Source organism: Colobus angolensis, unplaced genomic scaffold (genome assembly GCF_000951035.1).
Source record: "Colobus angolensis palliatus isolate OR3802 unplaced genomic scaffold, Cang.pa_1.0 Scaffold142, whole genome shotgun sequence".
Classification (NCBI taxonomy): Eukaryota; Metazoa; Chordata; class Mammalia; order Primates; family Cercopithecidae; genus Colobus; species Colobus angolensis.
Window position 1 is genome coordinate 4,203,272 of NW_012114511.1, and position 20,071 is coordinate 4,223,342.

The window sequence follows — 20,071 nt, forward strand, 5'->3', positions numbered from 1 at the left end:
TCACTTTGTCGCCCAGGCTGGTGTGCAGTGACACAGTCACAGCTCACTGAAGCCTTAACCTCCCAAACTCAGATGATCCTCCCACCTCAGCCTCCTGAGTAGCTGGGACCACAGGTGTACCACCATGCCTCACTAATTTTTTTCATTTTTTGTAGAGATGGAGTTTCACCATGTTGTGCAGGCTGTTCTCAAACTCAAGCGATCCTTCCACCTTGGCCTCCCAAAGTGCTGGGATTACAAGTGTGAGCCACTGTGCCTGGTCTACTTATTTCTGTGGCCTCCTCCCTAGTGTGCACTGCCATCTCTCACTGGGCTTCTGTAGCAGCTTCATAATTATTATTATTATTATTATTTTCTTGCACTAACCCTGACCCACTCATCCTGTGGCTTCTAGGTAAGCCTGGGATAATATTCACAAATCCAGATTCTCAACCATGGCCTGTAAGTTTCCCTGCCTACAACTGTCTTTAGTCCTGTGTCTCCCTTGCTGAATGACTTCTGCCATAGTTGACCAGTTTTTGTCTTTGACCATACCTAAACATGTCACCACCTTTGCCCTCTACCCACATGTCACTTCCGCAGAGAAACTTTCCTGGAACCCGCATTCCCTCCATTTCATCCTCTAGCAGTCATTTCTTCATTCTGTCACCAGTTTTACATCCTTTGTAGTACCTCTTACTATCTGAAACTATTGGATTTGTTTATTTTCTTATTTGTCTGGCCCCACCCCATACTCCAAAAAGAATGTAAGTTGTCTGAGGACATGGGCCAAGAATAGTACCTAGAACATAGTAGGTGTTCAACAACTACTAGATGAGGGAACCTATTGGTTCTCAAAGTTAATAAACATTAGAGTTGCCCAGGAGCTCAACATTCAGATTCCTGGGCTATCACCCAGCCCCCTCCCAAATTCTGATTCAGTGGACTGAAGACTGTACTTTAGAAATGCAGAGCTCTGCATTATGACTGATCGTCAGTGTTAGTGGGCTTTGTCTTATTCTGAAGTATCTGTAACATTTACAGAAAAGAGCATCCTAATGCATCTTGTACACAATGTGCACAAGAGGAATGAACTGGTAAAACTTTTGGGATGTGGAGATGATGGGAAAAATTTGGAGATTTTTTTTGAAAAGGTTAACTGACATTGATTTGAGTAGTTTTTTGGGGGGATGGGAGTGGCTAGAATGAAGCTTTCAAAAACCTGTAGCAAACTTCTTGTATTTGAGGGAGAAGAAAATTGTAACAAAATTCTTATAGCAAGTATTTATAGATTTCTTAGTATGTCCTGGTCACAGTTCTGGACATTAGGAATATAGGAGCGAATACAACAAAAATCCCCACTCACATAAAGATTATCCTGTACTAAATATGTATTTTATATAGTGTATATATTTTTTACAATATAGTAGAAATTGTACTGAGGTGATATGTGAAAGTTGTCCATTTTATCAGCGTTTGAAATGGAAGTTGAACAAAAGCTGTTTCAGTAGCATGTTAATACATGACCAAAACAAATTTGGGGCAGATGTGTTGACTCTTGCTTACTTGGTTTTTGGAAATTTTATCTATTGCTTTAATAGAAATACTTTTCTCTCAGACCAAATAAAATAGTATAAAAAGGTTACGCTTTAATTTGGAGTTTCACATAAAGTTGCTTCAAATACATGAATAGTTCCTGAGTAGTATTAGGGCTATCACCCACTCAGAAGTGGAAGTGTTTTATGATGCCTTGTGTGTATATCACACTATGGAAATAGAACATTTGTTTCAAGAATAAAAACCACGTACTGACTATTGAGGTTTTATCAACAGAAGTAAATTCCTCTAGTCCCCCTGTATATACACAGTGTCAGGGAGTCTGTGTGGTGCTGGCTGCCTGTTGGATCTTTATTATTTTTTGAGATGTGGTTCTTGCTTTTTTGCCCATGCTGGTGTCGAGCTCCTGGCCTCAAGATATCCTCCCTCCTCAGCCTCCCAAGTAGCTAGGACTACAGGCGCACATTACTGTGCCCATTTCTGGGTCCTTATTTTAATAAGAATCTTTCATGATTTCACTTAAAAGCAAATAGCAGAATATTCGCCATGAGACTTCTCTTAACTGTTATTTTCTGAGGGTCTGGCTGGGACCTGTGACTGCCTCATCATACTGCACTTGTCAGTGGAATCTGGTAACTCCCTGCATGGTATTGAAGCCACTTCTCTTATGTGAAGGGTGCATAGATGTTGTGTATCCTCAAGGCCAGTGAGTAGGGGGAGCAGGAGCCAGAGGGCCAGTATTGGTGGGCTGGATGGCTCTTCCCTGTACCATTTTCTTCTGTTCTGGAGTGTAGCATAGCATTGAGGGCATTTCTTTCATCTGTTTATAAAACGGCATGGCTTTTCAAGGCCGTGGTAAGGATAACACCTTTTATACTTGCCCCTTTCTCCCCTATCAAGTTAATGATTTCTTTTTGTTGCTCTTCAATTTAAAGCGTACTGAGGTGAAGAATTTATTTGCTGTCAGAAATATTAACCTTTTTGTCAATAACACAGTACCCATGTGTCCTTTTTAATTGCTTCATTCCTTGCCCTCCTCCTTTGGCTATGAGCAGCTTAAACAGCTAAAGAGCATTGTTTTACCTTTTATTTTGCTCTCTTCTGAGTACATTTTCAATTTTGTGAATTGAGAGAGTGGCATAGGGAAAATGCCATTAGTGAAATCTTGCCTGTAAAAATGATATGTTATTCATGTGATATATACAACTGATTGTGTTTCATCTTTTCCCCACTGCTACCAGTAACTTCACTCCAAAATCCTTTCCCCTCAGCTCCAGACCTTGTATTAAAATGTGGCTGTTATTATAATGAATTTGCTACAATAAGATTCTATTCCATGGACTCCCTTGTGAATTAAGAACCAAAAAGGGAATGTAACTGGCATGCTTTTGAGCTGTTACCTATACCTCTACCCCCACTGCCCAACACACACAGTATTTCCCATTATCTGGAACTTCATAGGGTATGGCTTTATTGGTTTGAAACGTATATTTTAACTGCAAATTGAATGATCTGCATTATACCTTTTATTCCGTAGTATGCTGATAATGTGTGGTAAAGTGGCCTTGAAAAAGTCTCTGTAAGGAGCATTTGAATTAAACACTGATCTTACATGACTACCTGTGACATCTTGGGTATTTTCTCAGTGCTTCTATATGATACTGTAGGCTGATATTCTGGCAAAAAGTAAATTTTAAATGAAGCTTCAGTTTTCTCAGATTATGGAATGTTTTCATGAGAGAAGTTAGATGTCCTTGGGGAGAATGCTGACCTTGGATTCCAGAAGAATTCTAAGCATGCTAGCTTGATTTTTCTCACATTTTCAAGGGTTTGTAAGTTCAGACCCTTACTTTTGTTTGAGACAAAATTGTCTTACATGTACTATTTTTAATGCTTTAACCAAAAATAAGCTTTTTGGGCTGAATTTAACTACCTCGTCAAATTCTGGGATGATCAAGCAAAGGCAGTTGGATGAGCCTTCTTCTCAAGGGGCATTAGAATTCTTCTTTTCTCTTGGAGCATTGATAGGTATGACTAAAGAAGCACTCTGCCCAACCTTTGCTCTGTTCCAGAAAAGAGATGTAGTTTGGATACAGCTTTTGATAGAGTTTGGGTATTTGTCCCTGCCCAAATCTCATGTTGAATTGTAATCTCCAGGAACCTGGTGGGAGGTGTTGGATCAGGGTGTTTCAATCTGTCATAGCTGGTGCTGTCTTTGTGATAGTGAGTTTTTCTTATAAGATCTGGGCATTTAAAAGTGTGAGGCGCCTTCCTCCCCAATCCCCCAACCCCTTCTTTTACTCTTCGTCTTACTATGTGATACGTCTGCTGCTGCCTTTGCCTTGCACCATGATTGGAAACTTCCTGAGGCCTCCTCAGAAGCAGGTGCTACTGTGCTTTCTGTACAGCCTGCAGAACTGTGAGCCAGTTAAACCTCTTTTCTTATAAATTACCCAATCCCAGGTATTTCTTTATAGCAATGCAAGAGTGGCCTAATACAGCCTTCTTGTTTTCTCATCAGTGGAGCTGATGGATTAATGTTCAGACAGTACCTTTTCTAGCTTTACTTATAAATTATTCACACAGGTAGGTAGACTAGAAGTAGAGAACTTTAAAAGTGGTTCATATAATACCATGTGAATGGAAATGATTACAAGATCATCTGAGTGGTGATCTGCACCACTGCACTCCAGCCTGGGTGACAGAATGAGACCCTGTCTCAAAAAAAAAAAAAAAAAAATTATTATCCTAAAGCTTTAACTATGACATGTCTAAGTGTGGATTTCTTTTTATTTGCCCCATTTGGAATTTGTCTTCCCAAGTCTGAAAATAATATTTCATCCCTTCTGAAAAACATTCAGCCATTATCTCTTTCAGCATTGTCTTTCCCCATCATTCTCTGTTCTTTCTTTGAAATTCTGGGTAAACAGTAGACTTTCTCAGTTTATCTTGCATATCTCTTAAATTCTTTTGTGGTTTCCACCTTTTCCATAAGATGAAAATATCTTGGTTTTTCTAAAGAATTTCTTCATTTTGACTTTCTAGGTTACTAATTATCTTTTCAGTAGAGTTTAAGTCAATATTATTTTAAATTTCTAGAAGTGGTAGAAATTACTGCTTTTTTCTTGAACTTCTGTTTTGATCCTTTTCAGATCTAATTATTTTTGAGCGTCTTTTTCCTTATCTGTACTCCTCTGTTAACATAAATATATTTTTAATACTGCATTTTCGATCATTTGAGTATATGCAGTATTATGGATCTGATTACACAGGCGGTGGTTTAGCTTATTCTTGCCCAAGATGGCTCATTTCCTTGTATACATTCTGTTTTTTGTTTTTTGTTTTTTGTTTTTTTTTTTAAATTTGTGAGTTCACATTCCTGGAGTTTTGTTGTGGGAATTCTTTGAGGCCTGTGTTCAGCTTACCTTCCATGAGGTAAAATTTTCATTTATATTTTGCTTCTGCCATCTGCTTAGAGGTACTACTAATTCATAAGCTCTTAAATGTAAAAGTTTTCTGAACCGTATACATAGCATAATTTCTATACCTAAACCCCTGTGGAGGGCCAGCTTTTGATTAGAATTTGGAGTGGGGTATAGGGGCTTTTTCTTCTTTTCCTCCCTAAGCAAATGCTTAGACTGACAAATACCCTACTCTTTCCATGGTGACTTTCTTGATCACTCTTAGGGTTGATCACTTACTAGGGTTGTTGCCTTTTGCCTGTTCCAGCTCTGTGCAGTCTCTGATCTGAGTTATCTACCTTGAGAAGACCCTGGCCTTGGCCCATTAAAACCCAGGTTTTCATCATGAAATGGTATCTTCCTATAAAACCTCCCACCCACAGACCAGAGGAAACACTGTTTTGGGTGATTGCTTACTTCTCTGAAGTTCTCCTTTCTCTTTTCTAGCCTCCGAGAATTTCTCTTAATTTCTCACCTGCTTAGCTCTGCATTAAAAATTGAAAAAGCATTATTAAAGCATAATCTACGTACCATAAAATTACTCATTTTAAGTGTACAATTCAGATTTTGTTAAGTTTACAGAACTGTGCAACCATCACCACAATATAGTTGTAGAATTTTTCTATTATCTGTGCATACTCATTTTCAGTATTGTAAGATATCTTGTTTCTCCTAATAAGATCCCTGGAAATTGGAAAGGTGGGGGCTTATCATCATTTCCCCTGTGGGTTTGGAAGTAGTTGCTAGAAACTTCTTGAGTGCCTCTGAAATGTTATGACCTGCATTTGGGACTTTTACTTTATGTATGACAAGTTTGTAAAAGTTGAGTTTTTTATTTTATTGTTATTTTTGACTTTTAGGCATTCAGACCATTTTAAAGAAGAAAACTTGGGTGCTAGCTTGGCCCAGGGGTACAGGGGAAGAGATGTATGTTTTGAGCTCTGTTCCTCTGGGCTGCTGCTGCATTGGTGGGTCATTATGTAGACTTAAAAGCTCCCTGTCCCACATCTCTTCTCACTTGCTTACTCCTACAACAGGTATAAGCTGTTATGAGTTGGTCATTAATTTATTATCTAGAACAAAAAGAAATCTTATCTTGTCTTCCTAAAAACATTCCAGGATAAGAGGAACTCAGCCAAATAGGAACCCAGGAGCAGTTACTGAAGGAAGTGGGAAACAACTGTTGGACTTCAGTAAATCATAAATCTGTGTATAATAGAGAAAAATAGTCATCATGGTTACAGAAGGAGCAAGATAGAAATAAAGTCATAATGGGATTTTTTCCTAAATGAAACTTCATTTAACAAATTTTATGTAAGTAAAGATCATCCATTGTGGAGTAAAGGTAGAGCCTTCCTAAAAGACTGAAAAAGTTGTCTGTCATGTACAGATGTCTAATCTGTTCATCTGACACAGGGGGGCTGTGAGTCATTTCCTCAACAGCTCAGATTTGAGCTTGGGTTTTCCTGAAACCAGCAAAACCCAAGGCCGATTGTTTGCATGTTTTCTGAAACCTGCTCTTCTGCAAGGTCCAAACTTCCACACAGTAGGCATAGATGGTATGAAAGAGGGCTACCTGATCTCACGTAAGTGGTTGTGGTGTCAGTCTTAGCCTACCTCTTTGAATAGCTGGAATCAGAGACATTTTAGTTGCTAATACAAGTAACTGTGGTAGCAAAGATAATAATTTATTTTCCTAACAAATCCAGAGATACTTCTCACTGTTCTACAAAGTCTTGGCTCTGCTGGGTTCTCTGTGGAAGTTAACTGCTCCAAGTGTTTTCCTTTTCCTTTTCTTTTTATTTGTTTATTTTTTTGAGACAGAGTCTCACTCTGTTGTCCAGACTGGAGTGCAGTGGCATCATCTCATCTCACTTCAACCTCCGCCTCCCAGTTTCAAGCAATTCTCATGCCTCAGCCTCCCAAGTAGCTGGAATTACAGGTGCACGCCACCAGGCTGGGCCAATTTTTGTATTTTTAGTAGAGGCATGGTTTCACTATGTGGCCAGGGGCTGGTATTACAAGCATGAACCACCACACCTGGCCTCTTTCTTTTTTTGGGACAGGGTCTTGCAGTCATGGCTTGCCGCAGCTTCAACCTTCTGGGCTCGAGCTATTCTCCCAACTCAGCCTTCCAATTAGCTGGGACTATAGGTGCGTGCCACCACACCCAGCCAACTAAAAATTTTTTAATGTATAGAGATGGGGTCTTGCTGTGTAGCCCAGACTGGTCACAAACTCCTCACCTCAAGTGATCCTCTTGCCTTGGACTGGGAGCCACTGCACCCAGCTCAGAGTGTTTATTCTAACCTCAGGATCTTCTTTAGTCTCACTGTTAATTGTTACCTCATTCTAGAGCCCCAGATTTTCCACAGAGGCATTTAGGAAGCTCCTCTCCTCGCCCTCTCCTTTCATTGTAGTCAAGCCTGACACTAGTATGTGAGGTTAGCCTCTCAGAGAGCTATGGTCATGATGTTGCATTTGCACATTTGTCATTGTTAGAAGTGAGTAGCCCTGTCCCTGGGGGGTGAATTGAAGCTCATTCATCTGGAGAAGACTGTTAGTGACAGGCATTCCTTCCTCCTCCCAGGCCTCCTGAAATAGGCAGTGTGCTCTTATAGAACATTACTGCTTCAACAGTACACCAGAAATATTTTAAAGTAATGTTTTAAAATAAAGAACAAGTCTTCCATAACCTTTGTTTTGTTAGTGTTTGTAATCATGAAACAGAAAAGATGGTTTAAATAAATCAGCCATTTCAGCCTTAGCCACACACTACCCTCATTTGTCTGATGTAGAGAGTACTTATATAATCTTTTGCTTCTTTTTTTAAAATCTTTTGCTTCTTAATTTAAATATTTTTCTGAGTTTTAAGGATTCATAAGATTGAGAATATAGATTGAAATAAGATTGTGCTGGTAGTGACTGTCCTGGATCCAACATTCAACTGGCCTCCTAAATGATGGGAATAGGCAGGGTGCTGGGCACTTCACCAGGGATCTTTGTTAGTCCCAAAATGCTAATTTTTTCAGTGATCATCATCAGATTTTATGTTTGTTCAAAATGTCGTCTTAAGACAGTGAAGCAATAGAAGTTGTAGATTACTCTTCATGTAGATTACTCTTCATGTAGATTACTCTTCATTCTACAATAGAAGTTGTAGATTACTCTTCATTACACATCTAATTCAAGCTTTCTCATTCAGTGAATATTTGTTTCCTTTTTTTAAAGTCATATATTTTACAAAATTTATCTTAGGTCATATTTTTCAGTGATTTTTTAAGCAAACAAATAGAAATCACCAGTCATCTCTGTAGATTGTCATCCTGAAAAGAAACGTCTCTTTGCTTGGGTCCGGGTGACAGAGAAGGTGGAACTGTAAGCCTCAGGGAGTATAAGTGTTGCTTCTTTATGGGACTTTGAAGGACTCATAAACATCAGAGATCTGACTTTCCAGTTCCCTTGCATTTTTATGTTTAAATTGCATGTTAACTTCTTTTGTTTCTCCTTGTGTTTGGGCATTACAGGATTCTGATAGTTAGCAGTCTTACAGAAAGCTGATAATCCTTAACTGTGACACTACAAACAACTGCCATAATAGTGTATAATTTTTCTGATGTGTTTATGTGCTTAAGTTGGGTGGAGGAGTAAAAATCAAAGGTTATTGCCATTGCCCTTGTTTACTCTAGCATTTAAATTCCCGGAAAGTGCCTCTGATATTCAACTGCCTACTCCTTTATCATTCATAACTCAGTTTGCAGCTGGGGTAAAGATGTGTCTCAGTACCATGTATTCAGTTGGGCCCAGATATTGCTGATGGAATTGGCTAGCCTGTTCATTTAGAAATATGGATAAACGATCACAACCTTAGCAGTCTCTACATAGTAACATTACAGAACTTCAGCAAAGGAAGTATGATGCAACCTGAAGGATTGTTCCTAGCTACGTGAGCTGTATCATTGAGATGGCTGGACAGGAAGGTAAAGATTTCGGTTCAAATTAAGCCGCATCAGCCAGGAGAGATTCAAGCTGTCAGTGTTTTTGAGAAACCAGTTGAAGGGCAGTTTTGCTCTTAACTATGAAACATAACCAGTTGCCTTTTCCACTTTTGATCATGATTGCCTTTGGTCCATCTTGATGTTGTCTTCCTGTTACTTTTTTTTATTTGAAAAATTGCCTGGTGTTCAAATAAAATTCATCTTGCCTTAAGTTAAGCATCTATTCCCTGTCAAATGAGAATAGCACCTTAGAGTTTTTTATTTCCTTCCTTCAAGAACACTGGAAAACACATTTTTATCTGAGGATAACAGCAGTTCTTCCTTGATGCCCTTGATTCCTCAGCTTTTCTCACCTTACTTCCCATACTAGAAGAACCCTTTTCTGAAGTTACTCTTCAGGCGGGTTAGAGGCCATGCAAAGCCTGTGAGTTACATGCCCTGGGATCTTTTTGATGTATGTTATGAGTCTGTATAGTTTGCTTTGTACAGAGTTAAAAATGTGTCCTCATCTAAGTAAATAATCAGGCTGTGAGAAGGAAGGCACCCTTGGCGCTCTTGTCATCTGTTCCAGAATGGTCAGAGGTAGGGCCAGGTATGTGTGTTTTCCTTAGTAGTTGAAAGAGAAAAATCTTTAAAGATTATTTTTTATGTTTATAGGTTGCCAACTTGGCCTGTTCCATCTCAAATAATGAAGAAGGTGTAAAGCTTGTTCGAATGTCTGCAAGTCAGTTGGAAGCCCTCTGTCCTCAGGTAAAGTACAGCTGACACTGGTGACAGCATAACCACATTGAATTTTGATTAGAGTGGAGAGGAGGTTTATTTTGTTAAGTTTGTTTTGTCTAGGATTTTAGATGGAAGTCTTGGGAACAAATCACTGACACAGAACCCACAGAGTTTGGAATATTTTTTGTTTAACATTAAGTGACATTTGCATGGGAGATTACATGTTACTCCTTGCCCTTCATTGAAAATGCATAGTGGGCTGGGCACGGTGGCTCACGCCTGTAATCCCAGCACTTTGGGATCCCAAAGTAGGTGGGTCATGAGCCCAGGAGTCTGAGACCAGCTTGGGCAACATAGCAAAACCCCACCTCTTAAAAAAAATACATACATACATACATACAAAAGTTAGCCCGACATGATGGCGTGGATCTGTAGTCCCAGCCACTCAGGAGGCTACAGTGGGAGGCTGGCTTGAGCCTGGGAGGTGAAGGTTGCAGTGAGCTGAGATCACACCACTGCACTCCAGCCTTGGTGACAGAGTGAGACCTTGTCTTGAGGGGTGGGGGAAGGTATGGTGCCCTCCATTGCTGGAAAATACAGGGTGGCAGTGACCACAGTCTCTTTGAGGGTGAGTTTACACCCTCCTTGAGGGAGGGCCATCTGTGACATCTGACCATCCTGGAACCATGAGAGTTACCCCACACTATTTGCCTATATTCATTTTAATGGCCAGTATTTCGGTCTTTGTGTTGGAGGAAACCAAATTCACAAGCTAGTGTCTTTATTCTGTAGTGTCATAAAACAGCTTTACGGTGCAGATAGTAACTTAATTTGGCCAGCTTCTGAAGTGAAAGCTCAAGAACTTGTCTCCATTTATAATGATATATTGGAAGACTGGTGATGAAGCTGCATTACGCATCTGGCATTCTAGAAAGGCTCTGAAGCACACGTGGCAACGAATGCTTTTTAAGTGCCCACTGTGTTGCCTGCCTCCTATGAAGAGAGCTGAGTCCGTTTGTCTGGGCTGACGCTCCTTGTCATTCCAGGGGTTTCTAAGGAGTGTAAGTGATGGTTCAGTAGAAGAGGCTGCCTCTCCACTTTCCCATGTATAAATTGTTCATGGCATACTCTGAGGACTTACCTCTCTTTACGTGTCCTGCCAGAAGGGAGTGGTCACATATAAAGGAGAGTAAGCAGAGGGACTGGAGTAGTGAAGTAGAGGTCATAGGAATGAAGTTTCTGTGTTATGTCTGCAACAAATTTTAAAATATTCTGTGACCATTATTTGGCTTTTTCATATAAATAATCCCTGACATTCAAGGTAGGCAACCAAAATAAGTAAAACCTCTCTTGGTGGTTATTAATATGGCATTCTCATTGGTACATAGGTTAGCAGGGCATTTGTTCTAACACCTAACCATGTGGATTAATTTGCCAATGAGAGTTGCTCTGCCTTAATATTACTGTGATGGACTCATTGTGAATTCATACCATCTGATGGACATTTTCCCAACGTTAGTCCAGTCTTGCAATCTGCCATTCATTGACAGCTGCATAGATATTTGCAATGAATCCAATCACCACATCCAGAAGGATCTTGGATGGCCAAGTTTTATAAGACAGATTTGAATTTGGATTCTTTCTTCAAGTTTGTTTGCCATTTACCCTATCAGCACTTTGTTTTTAATGCCTTTGGTTTTCCATTTGGTCTTGAAATGCTTGAAAAGTGACAATGCTTTCACAAATATGTGGAAACAGATGGTAGCATACACTGATCACACCTACCAAGAGTATTTATATAAATGATCTTAAAACCCAGGAAAAAAATCACATGGAGAGTCTAGTAGATCCTAATGAAAATGATGGTGTGCATAACTTGTGTGGCTAAGCCATGTCACATGGGTTTGAGTTAGCTGTCAGAAAGCATCGTGTCTTCCTCTCCCTTGCAGTTTCATTTTTCCTACTAAAACAGATCTCAAGAAGAATAGGCTTTAGGCAGACGGTGCCCAGACCACACTTGGTACTGGGTATGTGTCCTGAAAAAAACCGTGTTTTTTCAAGTGTGATTATTCTTCAGATTATCACCTGGGCTCATTGCTACCCTTGCTTGCAAACTGCTATGCACACAGGACTGGGCAAGTTCAGTAGTGGCAAATGAAGTAGGTGTTTACAGACATGGTCACAGCAAACTGGGCATCATGTGCTTGAATTTCAGTAGGCAGCTTTGACTCCACCCCAGCCCCATTATTGCCAGATCCTTTCCTCCTCCTTGTTTCTTCTTCTTTCTCCCCTTTTTTTTTTTTTTTAATTGAGATGGAGTCTCACTCTGTCACCCAGGCTAGAATGCAATAGCATGATCTCTGCTCACTGCAGCCTCTGCCTCCCGGGTTCAAGTGATTCTCCTGCTGCAGCCTCCCAACTAGCTGGGATTATAGGCATGTGCCACCATGCCCGGCTAATTTTTGTATTTTTGGTAGAGATGAGGTTTCACCATGTTGGCCAGGCTGGTCTCGAACTCCTGGCCTCAAATGATGCCTGCCTTGGCCTCCCAGAGTGCTGGGATTACAGGCCTAAGCCACCATGCCCGGCCCCCTTCATTATTTTAAACAAAAATTGTGCAATTCAGATGTTTTGTCATGTCTCAATTTTAAACAATTGGTAACTAATTTAAAGTTGTTAAAATCTTTGAGGAGGATAACTCAGACTCTTCTGTGCGCTGCCTCCGGCCTGCTATGGCCCATGTGTTTCATGCTGAGAGGATCTCTCCTTCAAGGAAGCGAAGGAGTGTTCCTCGGAGGAAGAGGGCCTTAATTGTGGAGACCTCTGCCTCCTCTCCAGTTTGATGTGAGCAGTGATCACAAGCACCAGAGATCCTGATTTCAAGGTATTCCCTTCCAAGGTCTAGGCAAGTTAATCAACACATTAGGTAACTAACTAGGGTAGTTAGTTAATTCACTGGGAGCTGAATTTGGTGTTTTAATATGCCACAGCATATAGCCAAACATTTATTATTTTAAAGGGTGCGTTTCTTTATAGTAAGGCTACTGTTGCCCTTTCTTCACAGTGTGGAAGAGGTGCTCAGTGTTTCCAGGATGTGTTTTAGTGTTTTGTGTCTCATGCCTAGGCTGCTGTACATAGGCAGCACCACAGTTTGGAGTTGGCTCCTATATGCTATTTTTAGTTTCTGGTGGAGAGCAATGACAGGTGGGACCATTAGAGTTTTCGCCCCCCCACCCACCCCCCGCTTTTTTTTCTTCGAGACGGACTCTCACTCTGTCACCCAGGCTGGAGTGCAGTAGCGCAATCTCGGCTCACTGCAACCTCCGCTTCCAGGGTTCAAGCAATTCTCCTGTCCCAGCCTCCCAAGTAGCTGGGACTACAGGTGCCTGCCACCACGCCCGGCTAATTTTTGTATTTTTAGTAGAGATGGGGTTTCACCTTGTTGGTCAGGCTGGTCTCGAACTCCTGACCTCAGGTGATCCACCTGCCTCGGCCTCCCAAAGTGCTGGGACTACAGGTGTGAGTCACCATGCCTGGCCTTTCATCCCCATTTTGAAGTTTGTCCTATAGCAAATTAACTTTCGAGAGACAGGAAAATCCATTCTAAAGTATTCCCTTTTTAGCAGTTGAACAACTTTAACTCGAAATATTTGAGATAGTAAAGTTGAGTTCAGGCTCTGTGCTCACATCTGTAATCCCAGCATTTTCAGAGGTCAAGGTGGGAGGATCATTTGAAGCCAGTATATGAAGACCAGCCTGGGCAACAGAGCAAGACCCTATCTCCAAAAATAAAAGAAGTGGCTGGGCATGATGGCGTGCACTTGTAGTCCCAGCTACTCAGGAGGCTGAAGCAGGAGGATCGCTTGAGCACAGGAGTTCCAGGCTGCAGTGGGCTTGTGATTACACCACTGCACTCCAGCCTGGGCAACAGATTATGACCCCTCCTCTAAATATAAAATCAAGTTGAGGAAGACGTAACCTAAAAGTGGCTGTATTTTGTTGGGAGAAGGAACCCACATTTTTTGGCGATTTGTTATCATTAAGAAAAGAGGTAGGTTGGCTCTGTCTCTGCATTGCCTTCTACTTGATGGCTACTCTCTCTTACTCTTTTCTCTGGAAAGGGACCTGCCTCCATCCAAGCAGAGTGCCCTGGCCTCACAAACTTTTACAAGGAAGCAGTTTACAGACTGGTTTGGGAAGGGACCAAAATCTGTACCCTATGTTTCGCTTGTGGATGTGCCCAAGTTTTAGACTATAGTAGCTGCTTTAAATATTTTAATTTTTAAATTCAAAACCATTTGGTGTGCTGGCCAGGAAGAAAAAACAAAAACACAAAAATCCCAAATCTTGCAAACAGCAGCAGGTTTCTGACATTTAAAATCAGAGGAGGGCATTGTGGAGATTATCTCATTTGATATTTTTTCTTAGTTCATTATGCAAGAATGAGCATTACACATACGTATTAACATTAAGTTAATACAAATCTGGCACTTAAATAATTTATAATGCCTGGTTTAATGCATGGCTTTTCTTGGAAATCTACACAAGGGATGAATTAAGTATATGAAGCTTCTACTTATCTACATTTCTTTTTTCTTTCTTTCTTTCTTTTTTTTTTTTTAAGAGACAAGTTTTTACTCTATTACCCAGGGCTAGAGTGCAGTGGGGCCATCATGACTCACTGCAGCCCTGACCTGCTAGGCTTAAGCAGTCTTTGCACCTCAGCCTCTGAGTAGCTGGGACCACAGGTAGACTCCACCACACTTGGCTAATTTTAAAAATTTTTTGTTTGCCCAGGCTGGTCTCAAACTCCTGAGGTCAGGTGATCCTCCCTCCTGAGCCTCCCAAAGTGCTGGGATTACAGCTGTGAGCCACTGTGCCAGGTCTCTTTTTTCTTTTGGTATTTCTCACTCACTAAATTGAGAAGTTACTTCTGAAATTGTTCATTCTTCCTTCTGCCTCCTTAGATTTATCTTCCATATTTCTTTTTCTGTCATTGTGCTTATGGGAACCCTGATCATATTTGTGGCTGACATGCCTGACACACATCAAATAAGCATAAACCCAGGCGGGCCTGGCCCCTAGCTGGTGGGAAAATACATGGCCCTTAAAGGAGCACCCCATACATACAGGACGGGGCAGACCTGTGGCCTCAGCTGTCACTTAACCTATTATTTCACAATCATGGGACCATCTGTCTTTGAATCACTTCACTTTTCCACTTTGGTATTCTCTAATCTGGTTTTTTACAAAGCAGTTTCACAGAGAGCTCAAGGGAGATGCTTCTCACTAAAAGCTTCTCTAAGCATTTTCTGTATCCTCCCATCTCTACCCTCCTGTGCCTCCCACCCCTCCTTGACTGAGGTCTGCAGGTGTAACAGCCCCCCCAGAGGTGTTGTGCTCTCTTCATAAGGCTTGCATATTGATACTGGTCTGTTGCTTTGGTTTTTTGTAATGTCTGATTTCAGTATCTTAAAATTGGAAAGTGTTTCCTACTTTTTTCCTGGAAAAATCTATGTATATTTGGTATTAGTTCTTTGTATGTTTGGGAGAATTTACCAGTGAAGCCTGGTAACTGGTAAACTCTAGCTGGGCCTGGAATTTGCTTTGTGGGAAGGTTTTTAATGATGAGTTCAGTTTCTTTAATAGACATAGGGATATTTAGGGTTTTTTTAATTCTTGAGTGAGCTTTGGTAATTTGTCTTTCATTAATTTTCTACTCTTTATTTTCTTCCTTCTGCTTGCTTTGGGTTTAATTTGCTCCTTTTCTAGTTTTAAAATTGGAAGCTTTAACTCATTGCCTTGAGACCTTCCTTCCTCCTTTTCTAAGGTGACATTTAAACATTTTAATACTATAAATTTCCCTCAAAGCACTGTTTTAGCTGCCCCACAAATTTTGATTATGATGTGTTAAATATTATGGTTAGGATGAGCAGGAAGAACTCACTGAGAAAGTGATGTATAAACAAACATCTGAAGGAAATGACAGAGCAAACCACGGAGGATGTCTCAGGGGAGAGAGCTCCAGGAAGAGGGAACAGCAAGTGCAAAAGCTTGGAGGAAGGAGATCAGATACCTAAAACAAGTTTAGGGGTTGCACGGCCTTTGGAGGCCTTGGTCGTAGGCCTTTGGCTTTTGAGATGGGAAACCATTGAAGGCCTTTGAGTAGAAGAGTGACATGATCTTACTTAGGTTATAACAAGATCTCGGCCTGGCGCAGTGTCTCACGCCTATAATCCCAGCACTTTGGGAGGCCAAGACACAAGGACCACTTGAGCCCAGGAGGTCTAGAACAGCCTGAGCAATAGTGAGACCCTGTATCTATAAAAATAAAAAAATTGCCAGGCAGAGTGGTGCAAGGCTATAGTCCCGGCTACATGGAAAACCGAGGTGGGAGGATTGCTTGAGTCCAGAGGTTGAGGGTATAGTGAGCCATGATTGTGGTCCTGCTGCACTCCAGCCTGGGTGACAGAGTGAGACCCTGTCTCAAAAACAAAAAACCAAGATCTCTCTAACTTCTGTGAAGAGGGATAGACACAGAGAGGCTCTTTAGGAAATTGCAGTACACAGAATAATGGTCTCCCAAACATGTCAATTTCCGAATTCCCTAAACCCAGGAATATATTACCTCACATGGCAAAGGGGACTCTTCAGGGATGAATAAATTAAGGCTCTTTAGATGGAAAGATTATCCTAGATTATCCCAGTGGACCACCGAATATAATCATAAGTGTCTTTATATGAGGGAGGCAGGGGCATCAGAGGCAGAGAAGAAAATACAGTGGAGGAAGCAGAGGCTAGCTACAAGTCAAGGAATGTGGGTATCCTCAGGAATTTGGAGAAGTCAAGGGCTGGCTTTTTCACTACAACCTCCAGAAGGAACACAGATCTGATGATAATATTGTTGATTTTAGCTCTGTAAGACCCATTTCAGAATTCTGACCTCTAGAAACTGTAAGATAATAGATTTGTGTTGTTTTAAGCCACTAAATTTGTGGTAATTTATTACAGAAGCAATAGACTAAAACAGATGATATTGTACTAATCCAGGCCAAGAGTACAGTGGATATGGTGAGCGCTGGTTCGAGTCTGGATTTATTTTGAAGGTGAAATTTACTGAAGGATTAGATGTGAGGTGAGAGAGAAAAAGAGTCAGGGAATATAACACAGTTTTGAGCCTAAGCAGCTGAAGGATGGAGTTCCCATTTATTTTGATAAGGAAAGATGGTTTGGGGAAAGAGATCTAAGTTTTGGATATGTTAATTTTGAGGTGCCTATAGACATGCAAGATGCATGTCATGTTGAGGGAAGAGGTCTGAACAGGATGTGTAAATGTGAGACATCACCAAGGGAGTGAGTCTCCCTGAAGGAAAGGTCTGAGTGGAACTGGGGTCCCTAACATTGAGAGTTTCAGGAGGTGAGCAGTGGCCAGCACAAGAGCCTGAGGAAGCGCTGTCAGGACCAGAGCCCCAGAAGCTGGCAGTGTCTTAGAAACCAAGTGAAAGAAGAAGAAGAAAAAAAGGGCTTCTGGGAAAAGATTAGATGAGATTGCCCAGGGGTGGGAAGAGTAGAAAGAGGAAAGAAGGCAGCATAGAACAGAGCTTTGAGGAAATCCCAACAGCATAGAAGACGACGAGACAGCAAAGGAGACAAAGACAAAATAGCCAGAATGATGGAAACAAAACGGAAATAGTGTTTGAGAAAATCCAACATCCAATCCTGAAAGAACACTTTACAAACTAGGAATAGGAGAGAACTTCCTTAGCCTGATAAAGAATCTCCATGAACAATCAGTAGCTAACATTATACTTAATGGTAAAGACTGAATGCTTTCCCTGTATGATCAGAAATAGGACAAGGACGTCCACCCTTGCCACCCTTATGTCACACTGGACTGGGGCTCAAGCCAACAATAGCATTTTAAAAGTTAACGATCAGTACAGTGATCATGCCTAGTTCGGGGCTCCTTGCAAATTTAATAGTAACATTAATTTTTGTTTTTAAAGTTATAAATAAGAGTAAACTCTCCCCCCACCCAACAGCTGTTTTCTCATCATTTATACTTTACCTTAAGTGGTCCATTCCTGTCCCTGTTTTTCTACTGCTGTTTTGGTGTTTTCCTTATTGATTTACATAATATTGTATATTTAATCTGTAATATATATTTAAATACAGACATACATAATTGTATTTATAGGTTGACTTCTCCCATTGTTATTTTGAAATAGAATTTTCTAAGACATAAATATTGTGACTAATGGTGACTTAGTACATATGGCAACTTAGTATATAACCGAAGTGACTTTTTTTAAACTTTCAGTTTTGTTTTTTTTAACTTTCATTCAATTTCGTTGAAACTGATTGTTTCTGTACAGATTTAACCTTTACATATTTCATATGAATTGCTTTGTGGGAGATCTGACACTCCCTTCATTTTGTATTCTGTTTTTTTCCTGGCATATAGAAAAGCTGTTGGTTTTTACTATTTTACATTGTCTTTAGTTATATTAATGAACTTTTATTCTAAGAGTTTTTTCAGGCCAGGTACTGTGGCTTACGCCACTAATCCCAGCACTTTGGGAGGCCAAACTGGGTGGACCACCTGAGGTCGGGAGTTCCAGACCAGCCTGACCGATATGGTGAAACTCCATCTCTACTAAAAATACATAAATTAGCCAGGTGTGGTGGTACACACCTGTAATCCCAGCTACTCAGGAGGCTGAAGCGGGAGACTTGCTTGAACCTGGGAGGCGGAGGTTGTAGTGAGCTATCATGCCACTGCACTCTAGCCTGAGCAACAGAGGGAGACCCTGTCTCCAAAAAAAATAATAATAATAATTCATATACTTCAATTTTCTGTGTAATTTGCATTGGAATGTGTGATTTTTCTCATTTTTCTAACAGCTTTTCCTATTATTTTCATTTCTTACCTTATTTCATTGGCTAGAAGGTCCATTATATTATTATTTAACCAGTGGTGACAGTAAGTATTCCAATTAATAACGTCTTGATTTTTTAAGGTAAATGATTTTATAGTTTCACAACTCAGTGTTGCGTTGGATGATTAAAGTAGTATGTTAAGGACATAGCTATATATTTTTTTAAAAGGTGACAGGGTCTCACTGTTACTCAGGCTGGAGTGCAGTGGCATGATCATGGCTTACTGCAGCCTTGGCCTTCTGGGTTTGGGTTTAGGCAATCTCCCCACCTCAGCCTCCCAGAGTGCTGGGATTATAGGCATGAGCCACTGTGCTCAGCCAGGACACCTCTTTCTATTCCAAATTTAGTAAGAGTAATCAGAAGTGAGTATTTAATATTATCAGCTGTCTTTTGTACACAATGCTGTAATCAAAATGAGAAAATTAACCTTAGGCAAGGTGCTTCCCCTCATTATACTGTATGTGATATATTACAAAGATTTCCCTTTGCAGTGGAAAATACTTAAAACATATAATTAATTCCCTGCCCATGTTTACTTGGCTCTCTTAGGAAACATTTTCACTAGCCAGATATTCTTACAGTGCATAGCTCCACTCTGATACATGGATAACATTATTGAATTAGTAAGTTAATTAATGAAGAAAGTGGTCTTACAGTGGTGAACACATCTAGTGGATAAGGAATGGCAGGAAGGAATAAGTCTCTTGGATGAAAATGTGGGCGACCACAGCATAACATGTGAGAAAAACAAGGATCTCTTCTTCCAAATTATTGCCTAAACCCAGGCACTTATGGAAGTGTTGGGCTATTAATAGTTCATAAACTGGGATGGCTCAGTTCCCTATGCCTGTGAATCTATAATTGATAGTCTGATAATCTACCAGTTCTAAGTGTTTAGGAGGGAAGAGGAATAGCGGCACCAATCTACTGGGTCTGAGTCTTCTTTAGTCTGTTTTCACTTCCAGCCTTTGAGGGCTAAGTTACACCATTCTTGAATACCCCTCCAGTAAATTGGGAATTACACCCATGATCCAAAGCATCTGAAAACTCACCTCAGACTCCTCCACTCAGGGCTGCCTCCACACTCCTGCCTCATCCAGGTCCAGCACTTTCCTCTTGTCTTTGCCTCCTTCCCAAGTTGCATGATTATAAACACATTTACTGGGCTGGGCACGGTGGCTCATGCCTGTAATGCTAGCATTTTGGGAGGCCAAGGCAGGTGGATCACGAGGTCAGGAGATCGAGACCATCCTGGCTAACACAGTGAAACCCTGTCTCTACTAAAATTACAAAAAATTAGCCAGGTGTGGTGGCACACGCCTGTAGTCCCAGCTACTCGGGAGGCTGAGGCAGGAGAATCACTTGAACCTGGGAGGTGGAGGTTGCAGTGAGCCGAGATCACACCACTGCACT

General features: G+C 40.8%; 1 protein-coding gene across 4 annotated transcripts in view; it reads left to right on the forward strand.

Annotated features, from left to right (window-relative positions):
* Nucleotides 1–20,071, forward strand: part of CTNNA1 (catenin (cadherin-associated protein), alpha 1, 102kDa) — a 162,039-nt gene that overhangs the window by 121,994 nt on the left and 19,974 nt on the right. For all 4 annotated transcript variants that reach the window (XM_011935307.1, XM_011935309.1, XM_011935308.1 and 1 more), the window contains one exon: nucleotides 9,653–9,745. In XM_011935307.1, coding sequence (XP_011790697.1) covers nucleotides 9,653–9,745 — 93 coding nt within the window. The remainder of the gene's footprint in view (nucleotides 1–9,652; nucleotides 9,746–20,071) is intronic.